Source organism: Phoenix dactylifera, chromosome 17 (assembly GCF_051530095.1).
Source record: "Phoenix dactylifera cultivar Ajwa chromosome 17, Ajwa_hap1_PhDact_Kaust_v1.1, whole genome shotgun sequence".
In the NCBI taxonomy this organism is placed as follows: Eukaryota; Viridiplantae; Streptophyta; class Magnoliopsida; order Arecales; family Arecaceae; genus Phoenix; species Phoenix dactylifera.
In genome coordinates, this window is record NC_143206.1 from 17,551,267 (window position 1) to 17,566,623 (window position 15,357).

At 39.4% G+C, this 15,357-nt stretch overlaps 3 protein-coding genes across 7 annotated transcripts; 2 read left to right on the forward strand and 1 right to left on the reverse strand.

The window, feature by feature from the left end:
• Positions 1-3,704: 3,704 nt before the first annotated feature.
• On the forward strand, positions 3,705-7,661 carry LOC103706669 (DNA-binding protein S1FA-like). Of its 5 annotated transcripts, none has more exons than XM_088713422.1 (3): positions 3,705-3,840; positions 4,048-4,111; positions 7,233-7,661. In XM_088713422.1, exons 1-3 carry the CDS (start codon positions 3,720-3,722, stop codon positions 7,432-7,434), a joined length of 387 nt encoding a protein of 128 aa, XP_088569548.1. In that variant the 5' UTR covers positions 3,705-3,719; the 3' UTR covers positions 7,435-7,661. The 5 variants fall into 5 exon arrangements, with proteins under 5 accessions (XP_088569548.1, XP_008789075.2, XP_008789076.1 ...); XM_008790853.5 differs by having other exon boundaries at positions 3,718-3,840; positions 4,044-4,111; positions 7,219-7,661; XM_008790854.4 differs by having other exon boundaries at positions 3,781-3,840; positions 7,219-7,661.
• Positions 7,662-9,562: 1,901 nt separating this feature from the next.
• LOC103700440 (protein THYLAKOID ASSEMBLY 8, chloroplastic-like) lies at positions 9,563-10,573 on the reverse strand. Its single transcript, XM_008782383.6, has one exon. The coding sequence runs from the start codon at positions 10,564-10,566 to the stop codon at positions 9,781-9,783; it is 786 nt and encodes a 261-aa protein (XP_008780605.5). The 5' UTR covers positions 10,567-10,573; the 3' UTR covers positions 9,563-9,780.
• A 2,335-nt stretch (positions 10,574-12,908) lies between these two features.
• LOC103706667 (lipid phosphate phosphatase gamma-like) lies at positions 12,909-13,994 on the forward strand. Its single transcript, XM_026804503.4, has 2 exons — positions 12,909-13,502; positions 13,597-13,994. Exons 1-2 carry the CDS (start codon positions 13,026-13,028, stop codon positions 13,801-13,803), a joined length of 684 nt encoding a protein of 227 aa, XP_026660304.3. The 5' UTR covers positions 12,909-13,025; the 3' UTR covers positions 13,804-13,994.
• Positions 13,995-15,357: the final 1,363 nt, after the last annotated feature.

Here is a 15,357-nt window from a genome sequence, read left to right on the forward strand (position 1 = left end):
CTATGAGAGTTCGTAAAGCTGGTTTTCTTAGATATTCTACAAAACCAGAGCGCTGGCCTTATACTCGATCCACCGCTGGAAAATTCTCTTCAATAACCGGGCCACGACCGTGGCGTTGGGCAGAAAGCCGATGATTTCGACGAGGCCCTTCCCTTTAACCCGAACAGCCAGATTAATTACAGGTCCGGATCTCTTGTTTGGGCTCATCATATGTTTACTGTGGGCTTAGACGTTGATACGCGTACCTACTTCACCGCAGCTATCATGATCATAGCTGTCCCCACTGGAATCAAAATCTTTAGTTGGATCGCTACAATGTGGGGAGTGGCCTGCAAGTCGCTAATGCTTGCCCCTGGAGGTCAGATAATTAGCTTGTAATGTTATAGACTTTGGATGAGAGGTGACAGGTAAATTCAAATTTTTAAAACGTTGGTTATCGTTGGTTATTTCTGTGCAAAAGTTGAAGAAGGTGTATCCTAACAAAAATTCCATTTGCTCTGAGTTAATAGATTAGGTCGGACCCTATGTTCACATTTTTAACTTTGTCCAGCATGATTCGTTGTGATTTAAACTGACTTGAGGAATGTCTAGTTCTTTTTATGCCTCAAGCGAGAGAGGAACTTAAAATTTTGCCGAGCAATTAATATAAAGAAAATAAAAAAAAAGAGAGATAAGGAAAAGAGCAAATAAATTTGGTTAATAAAATGATTGTGATAAAACGTATAGGTTGGATTCGATCATGATCAACTCTGCCATTTAACCTCAAATGGAAAGGGGAGTAACTTGACTCCTGAGGATAGAAAGGCATCCGGCGTCAATATCAAAACTTACTCGAACTCAATATGAGCAAGTTGAACCTCCGCTTCATGAGTTCGTTGATCTCTATATATTTGTTTGGTTTGTGAAAAGAAATTTTTTTACTAAATTTTTTCCTTCTGAAAAGCTAATTTTCAAGAATATAATGTCTAGAAAAATAGTTTTGGTATGTTTGGTTGACTATGAAAAAATGGCACATTCAAAAGTGGTTTATATTTGGTTGAGTATCTACTTTTCTGAGAAAGTTGTATAAAATATCTATTATATCCTTAATAAAGGAAAAAACATTATCCATAGATTTTGATGCCTTATTGAAAAAAAAATTAATTTTCAATCGATGAGAAAGTAGCTTTCTCATGTTCCTCATGAGTTTTTCTTTTCCATAAAATATGAAAATCTTATTTTCATGAGAATGCTATCTTTTTATTTTTCTCATTTGAAAACTCGAACTAAATAAAAGGTCTTTTTTTTTTTTTACTACACTTTTTCTTCCTCTTTTCCCGCGAACCAAACAAGATCTATATGACAATTGGTTGAATCTCCACTTTATGTATCATTTGACATTCACGTGCTACCATATTGAATCTCCACACCATGGAATGCCCCACATCCATGGGTGAAGAGGTTGAATCTTTCATCTATGGGCATAATTGAAGCCAGTCTATTCATGGTTTTAAAATCCTTACGATTAAGGAAAATTTCAGTTCCTAAAATCCTAAACAGGGGTCGTTCAAACCAAACGTTCTGCAGGATATATAATTCAAGATAGGAGGCGATTGATGTTTAGTAGTATTGTTGTAGTATCAAGTATATTGGAGAGGAGACTCAAATGAAGTATTCTTGCCTTCATTAAGAAAAGAGAGAGTAATTTCTGGCAAATGACTTCCTTTAAATACTTGTTACTGATGGATCCATTATATAAGTGACTCTTTTGGATGATTATTTTTACAAATAACTTCCTTATTTTTTTTAATAAGTTGACTCTTGCGATATACCACCACTCATATATGACCTCTTATCTGAATAACAACGGCCAATCATGATTTCTCTACATGATCACGTATAATTTGTTCCCAAACTCTTGATCAATATAGATGCAAATTAGATTTGGGGTATGAAGCCATCTAAACTTAGGGGTGGTAATACTAACAATTTAACACGTTTAACTCGGTTCAACGGCCGCAAGTCGAGTTAGATTACCTATTTAAAAACAAGATCGGATTTTGATTTTGGACCCATTTAATAAATAAGTTAGATTTGGGCCGGTGAATTTTGATCTACCTTGTATCCAAGCCGATCCACATTAGGTCCAACCCGATCCAATTGCTATCTCTACCTAAACCATAGGTGATTTATTTCAATGTTGGGTAGACCTAATATACACATCTACATAATTTTTTTTTCTTGCTAGTAATATATACATGGCAAGTTTTGTGCAATTAAAAAGCAAGTAAATTTTGCACCCTGAAAAAAATGGTAAGAAAGATTTACATGTCCCATTTGATACCATCAACACAAAATTTGGGGTCAGTCAATAAACACTTGCCACATACCAACGGACTCAAATTGGGGCACAAGTATTGAATAGCATCCACATAATTTGACCCCCGGACAATGTTCAAGTGGGCTGGGCCACCAATATCAGTTCCTTCGATAAGATGGGAGACATGAGAAAATATAATATAAAAAAAAGGGGATTGCATACAATCTTGCCAAGTATCCATAGCAAATATTGCCCAATATTCATAGTAAAAATCTGCTATCTATTCAGCAGATATTTTTTAAAATAAAGTTATCTATCAATCTTTCCCTAAAAATTCCCTAAATATCTTCATTTGGTTTGCACCGCATAAATTGATGAGACATGTATATAGACTAATCAATAAAATAACAATCGAATGACTTTCGAAAGATTAAAAATATGTCATCTATTTAGCACAAATTAATTAAAATAAAAGCTAAGTATTAATCTTCTTTTAGAAAATTTCATAGGTGAGTGTTTCGAAAAAATTAAAAAGTTTCAGTACCTTCATCTTCGGGCCTTCGGCGCATATATTAAAGATATATTTGTTTAGAGTAATAAATAAAATTTTAATCGAAAGACTTTTATAAATTTTTAAAAGAAGCAAGGCATAGAAAGATATGAAAATATTAATAATAAATAGAATGTATCCAAAAAAATATGGAAATATTGAGAAAGAAATACAAAATGCCCGAGGTCTTTCAAACTCGCCATTCACTGCTGCTTCACCAAGCACCAGGGCATCATCAATTTTATAATTTAGGATTTTTTTGCATGAATTTTTTTAAAAAAATCTAAATTTACGTAAATATCCTCTTAAACTTATATTTATTTTTGAGTTCTCATGAAATACTGTTTTTGCACAAATGTTCTTAATATACTGATTATTCTAATACCATTAATAAAAACTATATTTATTTTAATTAAAAATAAAATAAAATTTAAAATTATTTTTTCAACGTGATCGTCTTATAAATATTTTTTTATGCATCTATCTATTAAGGATATTTTAGTTATTTTAATTTAAAATTGTTAATTTTTTAACGATGTTAGATGGTGTAGATACATACGCAAAAATAAGAATAAAAAAATAAAAAATAGCAAAACAAATATTTTACGAGGATATACATGCAAATATCACTTTGGAATGATATTCATGCAAAATTTGATATATAGTAGGATATTCATGCAAAAAATCTTATAATTTATAATAAAAAATTTATTTTTGGTAAGTTTATAAAATTTAATCCAATCAAAACTTATCCTCATTTACAAATTTTATGTATGCATATCAAATCGAGTGCAATGAACCCAAACCGGTCTCCAACCGGTGAAAACATAAAACAAGGCACGGATGCAATTAGAGAACTAATCCGGTGCTATGGGACCACGTCCGAGTTGGATACCGTGTCCCGGCCACCGCATTAATAATAAAAAGGGTGGGGAAAATGAAAACTTGAAAGAGGGCACGCATGCATTGGAGAGAGATCGGGAGCTAAAAGGTACTTCCTCTCTCTCCTCCCCTTATTTTCCCTTCCATAATCTCTTTAGATTCTTGATCCCCAAAAACTCTTGATTCGAGGATCACCGATTCGTTTTTCCTTTATTCTGATCTGGTTAGGGATTCTCGTTTTTCGTTTTTTTTTTCCAATCTTTTCATGCGGTGTATATAGATTTCTGAAATATTTTGTGTCCAAATCGGAAGGCAGTGAAGGGATCGAAGGCGGCGTGGTGGGATCTCGCACCATGGACGAGCAATTCTCTGGTAGTGCGGTACGAGTCTTGATATGTCTTCTTCATCCTTTTGCTTGTCTAAAATCTCGGCATGGATCGATCGGTGCTCGATCTTGAGCAATCTTTCCAGATCCAGTTGTAATTCGTTATTCTTTTATTTCATTGAATTCTTATTATTCTTTTTAGGATAATCTGTTCGATCGTATAGATGATCTAATTTAATATTGCTGATATAAACATTTTCTTCAAAACATTTAAAAATGTCTGGACATTGGTCATATGATTTGGCACAGTTAACTCTGGCATTTATAATTATATTAACAGTAAAATGGAGTAATTCGATCCGTTTTGATCTCTCTTTATCGCAGCAAAATTCCTATGCTTATAGTCTAATCCTCTGTAAGATCTAGGTTTTTTATTATCGTTATTCTCCTTCCAATCTTGGCTAGGTTTGATCTCACCAATAAATTATTTTTCTTAAAGGTGTCCATGTTAGCTATTTCAAGCTCTCTTTTTTTTTAGCTGTCCAGTGCACCTAAAGATGCATTTTGCGGGAGGGTATGTTCTGCACGGGTTCTTACGTACTCCCCCATTCAAGCCCCAATGTCCTCAGGCTAAGGGTTCAAGTGTATTCAAATCTAACCACAATCGGTCTATGGTCGGCCTTCATAAACTAGTGCTATAGTGTTTTCTAGTCCACATAAGCTACGAGCCGAGTTCACTCTAAAAACATTTATTACAACCCAGAACCTTACCCAAAAAAGCTAGCCAGATGATATATTTTTTGCGTTTCTTAGTCCCGTATAAGTATCCAAGATTTTCTCGACGAATAACCGATGTGGGACTAAACATGCCCGCACGGGCTCTCACACATATATTATTAAGATTTTCTGTTTTCTCGACAATACTCTTGTATCCTCTATTCGCTACAACTTTTTCTCTTTTTTTTTTTTACTCTTGCTACTTTGCTCTCTAAGAACTGCATGAAAGTTTAACTTAGCTGAGGACCTTCGGATTCACAACAATTTTGTTGCAACCTACAGTGCAGGTTGATGAGATGGTTTTAAATTTGCAAGTTGTAAAGAATTTATGATTTGTTTCTCATTCTAATAAAATTTGTATTCCCCTATCAAGTGAGATGGGTTAGTAAAGGAAATTAAAATCCGTATCCCTTGCATTTCATTTGACACCTGGGAATCACATCACCCACACTCTATCTCTTTCCGGCAATCTAAGGAGCATCCCAAAAGGTAGAACAAAAGTTTTCCTAAATCATACCACTGTTTCCTCTCCCCTCCATCCGAAGAAACCTCTCTAATCTGTATGTCCTGGTTATTAAAATTTCAGAGGTGAATAAGTAGTACACTGAAAAATTAGCATACACATACTAGATTGCGTTAAATCTCTGCAATTGAATAATTTGAGATAATGTATTTGACTTGTGAATCCCTTTTAGGGGATCCTAATTCTTGAGTAGAGGTCTTTCTGCCCCACAGTCCATTTACTCCATTCGGCACTCCGAGACTTCTCCATCAACATGAGAAGATATCCATTACTTAGACCTGAAACTTGATCGTGCATTATGTTAGATAATATGCCATATTGTGAATGAGCCACATCAATAAATCCTCTTTTGCCAAAAAAGGAAAACAAAACCTCTTGGAAATTCCCTTTAGCTGCAACAGAACAGGTCCTTTCATAGACCCAACAGAACAGTTCCTTTGGGTGAAGAGGAGAGGGGAAAGAGGGCTACCGTGCTTTCACCCATACAAGGTATTGCATGTATCAGTTGGCTGAAATTTAAATCAGAGTTGATTGGAAACCATTTGCTTTTCTGTTCTTTGAATATAGTTTCATGATCATCCTTGATCATGTGGTTGTGCATGTTCAGCATTCAATGCAGCTACTGCTTATTAATCATGTGCTTGCAATTTAGGGAATTATTGTGAATTTGATAGTTTGAGAACTAATGGTTCAGTTTGTAAGGCACATTTTGTTAGAGGTTAATTCTTTTTACCCGTCATAATGTGCACATTGCAGAGTTAAGTTTCTTGAGTTGAATTGCCCAGGTGGTGAGTTCATGCAGCCATTTTTTTCCTTTTTTGTCGAGAGAGGTGATCTAATGAGGCCGTACTAGAGCGCACGGACATTTTCAAATAAAAGTTTTTTGGTATAATGGTTGCAGGCATTCAAAAATCTCCAAACCATCTAGAGATCTCCAATTTTTATCTGTTGCATTGTGATCCCATGGATATTTGTGATTGGAACCTTCCCCACCTACCTTCTCTCTCTATATAATTTAGTAAGAAAGCCCAACAGGATTTGCTGCAACAGCTAGTCAGGAAAAGGTTGTTGATATGCTGCATTGTTGGTGATTCTAATGATGTAAAGCCCTTCTCTGTATTATCAGAAGAAGGAATTATAGTCTTGAAATACAGACATAACCAAAAACTTGATTGCAATATTTTATCAATGCCCATTTCTGGGTGCATAATGTTTTTGATTCAGCTAGTTGATTGCTGACCACAATTTTCCATGTTATGCATATATCCATTTTCATGGGGATGAGACTGTGATAAGGTATTGTACACTTGAATTCTGCTGAATCATTTTGCTTTACATCTGAAGGTTGTATTCTAACTTATCAATGTTAATGGTGTGAAAGCCATTAGTTATGTGCATTAGTTCTTTGAATATTTCATGATTTGAAGAATTTCTTTGCACCTTGGAAGAAACAGCCGTGTTGAAGAAATTTCATTACTATTTATGGTCCTTCTATTTGAATTTTTCCCTGATCTTACCACAACTTTAATGAAATTGAATATCTGTACTTGGTTTGCTTTTCTTTTTTTTGTCCTTTAGTTTCTGGTGAACTTTTAAGTAGTTAAGGAAATATAATTTGAACCTTTCATACCTTATCCTCATGGTTTATTATGTTTGATCTTCATTCTTTTTTATTCTAATCTCATTTATCTGAGTGCTCTCTCTCTCTCTCTCTCTAAATCTGAATATGGTTTATTTTTCATCTATTTAGCAATGAGTTATGATTGTGGCTGTGGTTTGAACAGAGGCATTTCTATTTTCCTTGATTCCTCTCTATTAATTCTTCATTTCTGTGACAAGATGGCCATCATACTTTTGGGCAGGAAAATTTGGTCAGGGAGGAGGCGACAAAAGGGTTGAACCCAGGCCTGGTGGTCTTGCTCGTTGTTGGCGGTCTTGTGCTGTTTTTCCTTCTTGGAAACTATGCTCTCTACATGTATGCACAAAAGACCCTTCCACAAAAGAAGAAGAAGCCTGTCTCCAAAAAGAAGTTGAAGAGGGAAAAGCTTAAGCAAGGGGTCTCTGCTCCGGGAGAGTAAAAAGCATTGCCTTCAAAAATGAGAAATCTTGATGATAGTGTTGATGCTCAGTTTAGTTGTATGTCTAGTTCAGATACTTTAAAAATTTTACCTCTCGAGGTCTGGTTATATGTTAAGCTCGGAAACCTTGAAAGTTTACCGTTTGATTTGGCATTAACTATGCTTAGTTGGAAATCAATGTAGATTGGAGTTGCTAAAAAATTCAGCTAGTGCTTGCTTTAATGCTATTACTATGTGCTTGAGGGAATGCCATTACAGCGCCACTCTTTTTATTTTTCTTTCCTTCGAGTAAATAGTGTGGATACGACCACCAATTTGAACATAGGATCACTTATTATCTGCAATATGGTCAATTGTTCGTTGCTACATCATGCTGTAAAGTTGTATAGAATATTTTACTGGTTTTGAAAGGTGTAAGGTAATTATTACTTACCGATGAATGGCTTGTTTTAGCGTTCCGGGGCCACAGACTTGCTCCATGTACTGTTAATATCCTTTTCTTTTTGTTTTTGGTGAAAGATGCTCATAGGCACTCTCAGGCCAAACAGATAATACTGAAATCCCCATGGGAGATAATTGGTACGTTAAACAATCTGCGATACTTAAAGTCACCAATCTACTGATTTTCATCTACTGCTTATATTTGTAAGGTTATTGTTTACAAATCACTAGTACATGCAAAGCAAACTGTTTAATGCAACTGCATCTCAGAAGGTCATTCTATAATGGGAAATACTAAGTGAAACGACTGAGGCACATACAGGTCCATCGCAATTTTGAAAGAGATATCCTTGAGACAAACAATATAGGTCTCAAGAAACAGTCCCATTGATGAAGTGGGAAAACAAATCAGAGTCCCTAGAGGTTTTCCTTTTTCTTTGTTTCTTTTTTTTTTTTTTCATGTTTGATCAATAGCCAAGAAAGCTTACGAAGGAATGGAAATCATCCAAGCCCAGAGATGAGCCGGCCATTAGAGATAGAGACAACGATCTCCTGCAAGGTTATCTCAGTGCTGAAGGTCTGCTGCACCATTTTTCAAACAAATTTGCTAGCAAACGGAGAAATCTTTGCCTAATTAACAAGTTAGCATGGATCAACGCATGCACTCTGTTAAGGAATGTGTGAAGATATTGCCAGGTCTCCAGATCCTGTCGCAAGCTATGCATTTATTTGACATGTTGAACCTAAAAGAGTCACATGATCAAAACAAAAAATCTTCCTCGATTCACTTTATTACTTGCATAAGTTTTTTTCTGCTCCAATACCCATCAGATCCCCAACAACACCCAACCACCCGAAAAAAAGAAAAGAAAAGAAAAACAAGACATGCATATTTAGTTTTCATTTCCTGACTTATTACCAACTTTCATATTTCTGCTAACTGCATCACGTAAACAAATTAATGTGCCTGCAAATAGTACTTCAAATGGATAAAAATGGGTAATCAGTCATATTCTTTCGCTGGCATGTCATATATATAGGTTTGAGGCATAGACAAAAGTAAGAAACAAAAAATTTCTCAATTCTTTTGTCCCAGCAGAGATATGTATCTCGTTTATTTTATTGCTATTTCTATTCCGGATCAGTCAAATTCTGCCGTTCCCTGCTGCATTCTCCGCATTAATAGCTTTATAATTCTTTCCCAAGCATCTGGTCATTCTTGCCGCGTTTGCACTCCTAACTTTGGTTTCCACCAAGCCAAATAAATCTGCCTCTTACGCTCTTATATAATCTTTGGCCTCTCCCTGCTTCTAGACTTTACTGATCCTTCTTACATTCCAGAGAAAGATCTTCATGCGGAACTATTGTTGTTTTCACATTCCTCTCGCACTTCTACATACATACATACATACATACATACATACACACACACACACATACATACATACATACTAGCACCTTAAAGACCACAAGCAGATGTTAAGGAAATAAACAGTTGTGCTCCCAAGTGTCTTGGAAGTGTGCACATTGCAGTATCGAGTCTAGTACCTGGAGGTAGACTCAGGCATGCAAGCATAAGCCATGCGCAATTGCGAATCCACTTAAAAGCTATACATTTGGAATCAAAACATGCAACTATCATGAAACATATCAAATCCTAAGCATCTAGACTTCTTCAGGAAAGAGGGAAAAGAAGAGCAACATGTTGTAAAGAAATTGTCTTATCGCGCTGTAATAAGTTTTCCATCTATACATGACTCCAGAATATATATATATATATAGCCTACTCAACCAACTGATCTCTGGGTTGGAGTTTACTACTGAATCACACATCAGGAAGAAGGAGCACCAGGGTTGGAGATCTACCACAAGGCAGCTAACCTTACTGCTCGGTGAAACATTTCATCAAACAGGTAGCGGCTGGGTCAATGCACCACCCTCAAACCACACCTCGTAATCCTTCTCCACCTCGTCGGCAGCCTCTCCTTCTCCTAAGCTCCTCAACCCTCTGATCATAAGCTTAAACAAGTATTCATCGGGGTCGCAACCCCCTCTCTTTATCTCCCTATAAATGTCCCTCAAAACCTTCCCCCTCCCAGCCGCAACCAATGCCTTCGAGAGCTGGGTGAGTCCCCGGATGTCCTCCAACGAGATCCCTCCCTCCATCTCCTTCTCCTTCAACAAATTCGACACCAAGACATCGATCTCCTCCGCCACCCCGCACCTCGCCAGGGTGGAGACCATCGCCGCGTAGAGGGAGAAGTCGGGCTTGTACCAGGGCTCGCGGCCGGCGGCGGCGAAGACGGTGAGGGCGAGGCGCCACTGGTCCTGGCGTTGGAGCTCGGCGAGGGCGGCGAGGAGGTCGGCCTTGATAAGTCGGCTAAGAGTGGTGGAGACGATGTGTTCGACCTTGTGCTCGTCGCCGCGGGCGCGCTTGAGGGCCTGGATGGCAAGGATGGCCTCGGAGCTGAGGGTCCGGCCGCGGCGGAGCGGGCCGCGGTTGTCCCGGGGGCCGCAGAAGATGAGAGTGGCGTGGGGTTTGGGAAGGCGGAGAAGGGAAGGCGAGGGGCGGATAGCGAAAGCCGGGTTTAGGAGAGCCGTCGAGGCCATGGAATGCTCGTGGATTCCGGCGGTGACACCCGGGACGAGATGAGTATCGAGCGAGCACGGGGGTACAGCACCCGAACTCATCGATCAAGGACCGTTCGACGCTGCAATCTTATCCGTCAAAGATTAATCATCGTGAGGTTTGGATGCGATCATGCATCACGATCCTGATTTCTGGGCTGCTCACACTGCTCTGATATGAGTACAGCCAACTGTATCACTATCAAAAAGACTACATAAACTAGAAGGAACAAAGAACTGTTGGGTCCATAGAAAATCTATAGAGTGATGGGCAACAAATGAGGCGATCCAATCTGTAGCTTGGTTCACCTCCCGAAAGACGTGTCTGACCTGGGCAGCACGACACTCCCTCAACTTGCTCCTCACCCTCCCCCTACCCCACCTTCCGTAAGTACTCAATCAACATGACTGAGTCTCCCTCTAGTATGATACAACTAGCATCAAGTACGTGTCTCACATATAAGAGTCCCTCCCATACAGCCTTAAGCTCTGCCCCAAACACTGAATCCTCGAAGGAATAACATCTTCCTACTGCAATCATCATGAAGCAATGGTCTCTGATCATAAATGCCACTCCTGCACTTCTGCCCTTAGAGGGTAGGCTCCTATAAAAATTCACCGTAAAGTGGCCAGGGGTTGGGAGCTCCCAAGAAATAAGAGCAAATCAGGCACTATAGTAGCAAAGAGGGGTCCCATTTCTGGATGTCTTTAAGAAATGATGGGTGTTTTTATTAACAGTATGGAGCTTCACTCGACAATCCTAATCTGAATCCCATTGACAGTGGACCTTATCGAGCCCATATCCAGGAAATTTTACGAACACGCAATAAAACTTTGACCTATGATGCTTAACTAATGTACCTAATTATGAATCAAATCCAAGAAATGATGTCTATGTTCATTCCCTTACAGTAAAACCTGGATTCCATGGAGATGTGTCGAGTCCATATTTTTTGTTTTTGTAATTAAGATTTCAATACGTACATAAATTTGGTAATTTGGTGATGGCAACCAATTGAATCACTGGATGTTGAACCTAGTAACCTGAATTTGACTTCGCTGTGATTCAGTTTCATCCCAACTTCCTCCTATCCCAGTCATTAGCAAAGAAGTTTATACAGTATATTTATAAACTTGCTCAATTTCGATGATATTAGCATAAGCCTTGTAATTGTGATTTTCAAATAACTATAAGGACGAAGAGAAAAAAAAGTAAATTTCATGTGCTGACTAATAATTAGTCATCAACAAGCATTTGAAGAATCACGTAGCGACAACTATAATGTTGTGAGATCCATTAAAAATGTGAAGCGAAGAATATGGACATATATATAATCTCAAAACCAATAAAAATATTATTTTAAGTTTTGAACTGGTTGCTGCTAGAATTCAAGCTGAGGTCGGTCATATCAAGAGCTAAGAGGCCCGAGCTATGCGAAAGTTAGTAGATATCAAGATGAAGACGGATTGGCGAAGAGCTAAAAGGTAGCTTTAGGATGCCGATGGACCAACATTGATGCTTTAGCGCGATCTGTAAAGAAGTCCGCTTGCCAGAAGATTTTCGATGGAGGATCCTCTAATACTTAAGTTAGCAAAAACCTAGAGCAATAATGGAAGAGAGAGAGAGTGAACGAAAGAATACTCGAGAGTGCTTATCTGACGGTCCCCGACCACTTCTATATATGGGACGAGTGAGTATCCATCTTCTCATTCATCGGAAGGCACAATACTTATATGGCAACAATTCTTTGTAATATTTCTGTAATGTTAATTTTGCTGGTTGTATATTTATGGTCTAGCTTGATCAACTGCTGCCAAGACCATAATTGCAACTCTTTTAATATTCTTTAGTGTTACTCCATGGGTAAACCGACCAACACAACACACCGGTCAATGCGAAGGCCATTCATCTCAGTTAAGATCGAGGTCCCGGGAATTGAAACAGTCTGAGATCAGAATGACCATTTTTTTTTATCAAAACTTAATCTGTCCCATATATTCAACATAAAATCTTTTGGAGATCACTGTACGAAGGAAAGGAAAAAAAAATAATAATTAAGAAGTCGACAGGGACCTCGCTTTAAACCATTGGTCAGCACCATCGTATGCGCGGCGAGACCACCACCGCTCAACCAACGGTTTTCCACTCCTCCCAGTCCCGGATGGCCCGGCACTCCCAAACGCAGGAAAGGGCATCAAATCACCTCTCCGCCTCCCACGACAAAACAGAAAACACCAATCCAGCAACCACCCCACCGGAACCTAATTCCACATCCAATCCACGTGTCTCGGACGCACGCACTAACCACCGTCCTCTCTATCCGTATCCCCACACCCAATCCTCCATCCCTCCTCCCACTGCATCGTCACTTCCCGAAATGTCAAACCTCAACCGTCCTCTCCTCCTCACCTCTTGGAATCTTTAAACCTAGAACTGAAAAAATAATAAAAGAAAAGAGAAAGTGGTGGCGAGATCGCTCTTCGATCTGCAACGCCGACTCTAGCAAACGCCTTCAAACGGAATGGCGAGTCCCTCGCCGCCGGTGGCGGCGGCGCTGAAGGCGGTGACCCTGACCCACGTCCGGTACCGGCGGGGCGACTCGCTGGGCCACTTCCTGGCCTGGGTCTCCTTGATCCCGGTGTTCATAAGCCTGGGGGGTTTCGTGACCCACTTCATCTTCCGGCGGGAGCTCCAGGGCTTGTGCTTCGCGGTGGGCCTCCTCGTGTCGCAGGTCCTCAGCGAGCTCATCAAGACCTCCGTCCAGCAGTCCCGCCCGGCCACCTGCGCCGCCCTCGAGATGTGCGACTCCCACGGTTGGCCCTCCTCCCACTCCCAGTACATGTTCTTCTGCGCCGCCTACCTCACCCTCCTCTGCTACAAAGGCGTCGTCGGCGCCTCCTCCCCCCACTCCCGGCTCTTCTTTGCCGTCCTCCCGTGGCCCCCGGCGGTGCTCACCATGTACTCCAGGGTTTACCTGGGCTACCACACCGTCGCCCAGGTCAGGCTCTTGCTTTCTCTTCTCGTTTTCATCCCAAGTCGAGGGTTGTGGCTTGATGATGGACTTTGTTCATCTCATTTGAAATGGTGGTTAGGTGTTCGCGGGGGCGACGATAGGGCTGGTGCTCGGGGTGGGGTGGTTCTGGATCGTGAACGGTATACTGGTGGACTATTTCCCCGCGATCGAGGAGAGTGCGGTGGGGAGGTTCTTGTACATCAAGGACACGTCGCATATACCGGATGTGCTCCAGTTTGAGTATGATAATGCGAGGGCTGCTCGGAAGAAGCTGGCTCAGGATTGATGCTGTAAGTTGGATCTATTTGCTGCATTTCGATGCATTTTGTTTTTTTTTTCTTTTTAATCGTGCTGGTGCTTTGTGCATAGCGCTTGTATGTTGTGGAGCGATGATTTTTCTACCTACTTGTGCTACATCTTACTATTATGCAAGCATATAATCATTCAATAGAGAAAACTACGACTCTAGCTAGCAAACCTTGTTCCAATTGTTTGGATTTGTCCTCTTAATTTGTCGTCCGCGTGCATTCTTGCCACTAATTGCATTCTTTGTCTGCAGAATCTTATCTTTCTGTTTTCCTTTTTTCCTTTTTTCTTTTTTTTTTCATAATTTATGTGAAGGAGCAAGTGCTTTCTGTAAAAGAACCAGTTTCAGTTGATCGTCCACCGCGTTGTTCCTAATTGGTGCAGCTCTTGCATCCATTTAAATGTTTATTTCTGACTCTTTGCTTCCAGGTTTTGACACACATCTGTCTCATATTTTTCATCATCGGAAAACTAGTTTTATGTTGCCTAGCATGTTGATTTGTACAAATAACTTTATAATCTTTTAAGTTCTATCTGGGTCGTCCAGGGCCCTCAATTAAGTTAGATGTTGGCTACATGAGAGGATCATGATAATAGAAAAAGTTAGTTCATGTCTTTTCCATTAATTCCGAAGGGGGTCTTCTTGGCATTTATTTCTTCACATAAAGTGCAAATTTCATGTATTAATTGAAACCATATTATTCAACAAACTTGATGGAACCGGTTTTTTAAATATCTTATTTGTTTATGACAAGTTAAATAGGAACTTATGCTGGTGCTTCGTTTTGATCCTCTGTAAATAAAGATTCATTTGAATTGCAACACATAGCCCTTTAACCATGTTTTCGATAACTTAAATATGTTCCTTGAATAAACCTTTTTTCTTGTTGATAAAAGAAGGGGGAAGGACCTTTTTCCTCAATGCCTATCAAGCCATCTCTCATACAAATACAAGTCCGTTAAAGTTTCTCTCTTTTCAGGACCTCGTTCCGTCACTTAGCTATTCATGAAGGCAGTCTTTGTGGATGATCTTCTTAATACAAAGCTATGTTGTTTCAGAAGGCTTTTTGTCATTATTCCACTTAGTTCTATCAGCTATCTTCTGGCCGTTGCTACTAGCTTGGTTGAGTTATGTGGTGGTAATGCTGGCAAAAGCTGAGTTAATTAAGGCATAAAAATTCATGCAAGAGTTTCAGCCGAATGTTGAATGTAAAAGAAACTCTAGAGCTACAATGTGATAGTGTGGCTGCTATTCACATTGCTTCATATCCTATCTGCTACAAATGCACCAAGACATATGGAAGCTGATTATCACCTTTTTTGAGAAAAGTTGGATGGAAAAAGAGGTCAATGGCGCTTTTATTCATTTTGAAGGCCATGCCACCTTTTTCTTCATCAAAGGCTTAGGGCTCGTTTGGTTCGCGGGAAGCATTTTCCCTCTTAGGAATATGATTTCTGGAAAACAAATTCCTAGGAAGAGGATGCCTAGAAAAGTACTTTTGGCATGTTTGGTTGACCATGGAAAAGTGACAAA

What these genes read in the sequence shown, in the direction of transcription:
- LOC103706669 (XM_008790853.5), top strand. Translation starts at nt 3,720, where the DNA reads ATGGGACCACGTCCGAGTTGGATACCGTGTCCCGGCCACCGCATTAAT. An exon ending in GAGAGATCGGGAGCTAAAAG is followed by an intron (nt 3,841 to 4,043) that starts GTACTTCCTCTC and finishes CCAAATCGGAAG; the next exon opens with GCAGTGAAGGGATCGAAGGC. An exon ending in AGCAATTCTCTGGTAGTGCG is followed by an intron (nt 4,112 to 7,218) that starts GTACGAGTCTTG and finishes ACTTTTGGGCAG; the next exon opens with GAAAATTTGGTCAGGGAGGA.
- LOC103700440 (XM_008782383.6), bottom strand. Translation starts at nt 10,566, where the DNA reads ATGAGTTCGGGTGCTGTACCCCCGTGCTCGCTCGATACTCATCTCGTC.
- LOC103706667 (XM_026804503.4), top strand. Translation starts at nt 13,026, where the DNA reads ATGGCGAGTCCCTCGCCGCCGGTGGCGGCGGCGCTGAAGGCGGTGACC. An exon ending in GCTACCACACCGTCGCCCAG is followed by an intron (nt 13,503 to 13,596) that starts GTCAGGCTCTTG and finishes AATGGTGGTTAG; the next exon opens with GTGTTCGCGGGGGCGACGAT.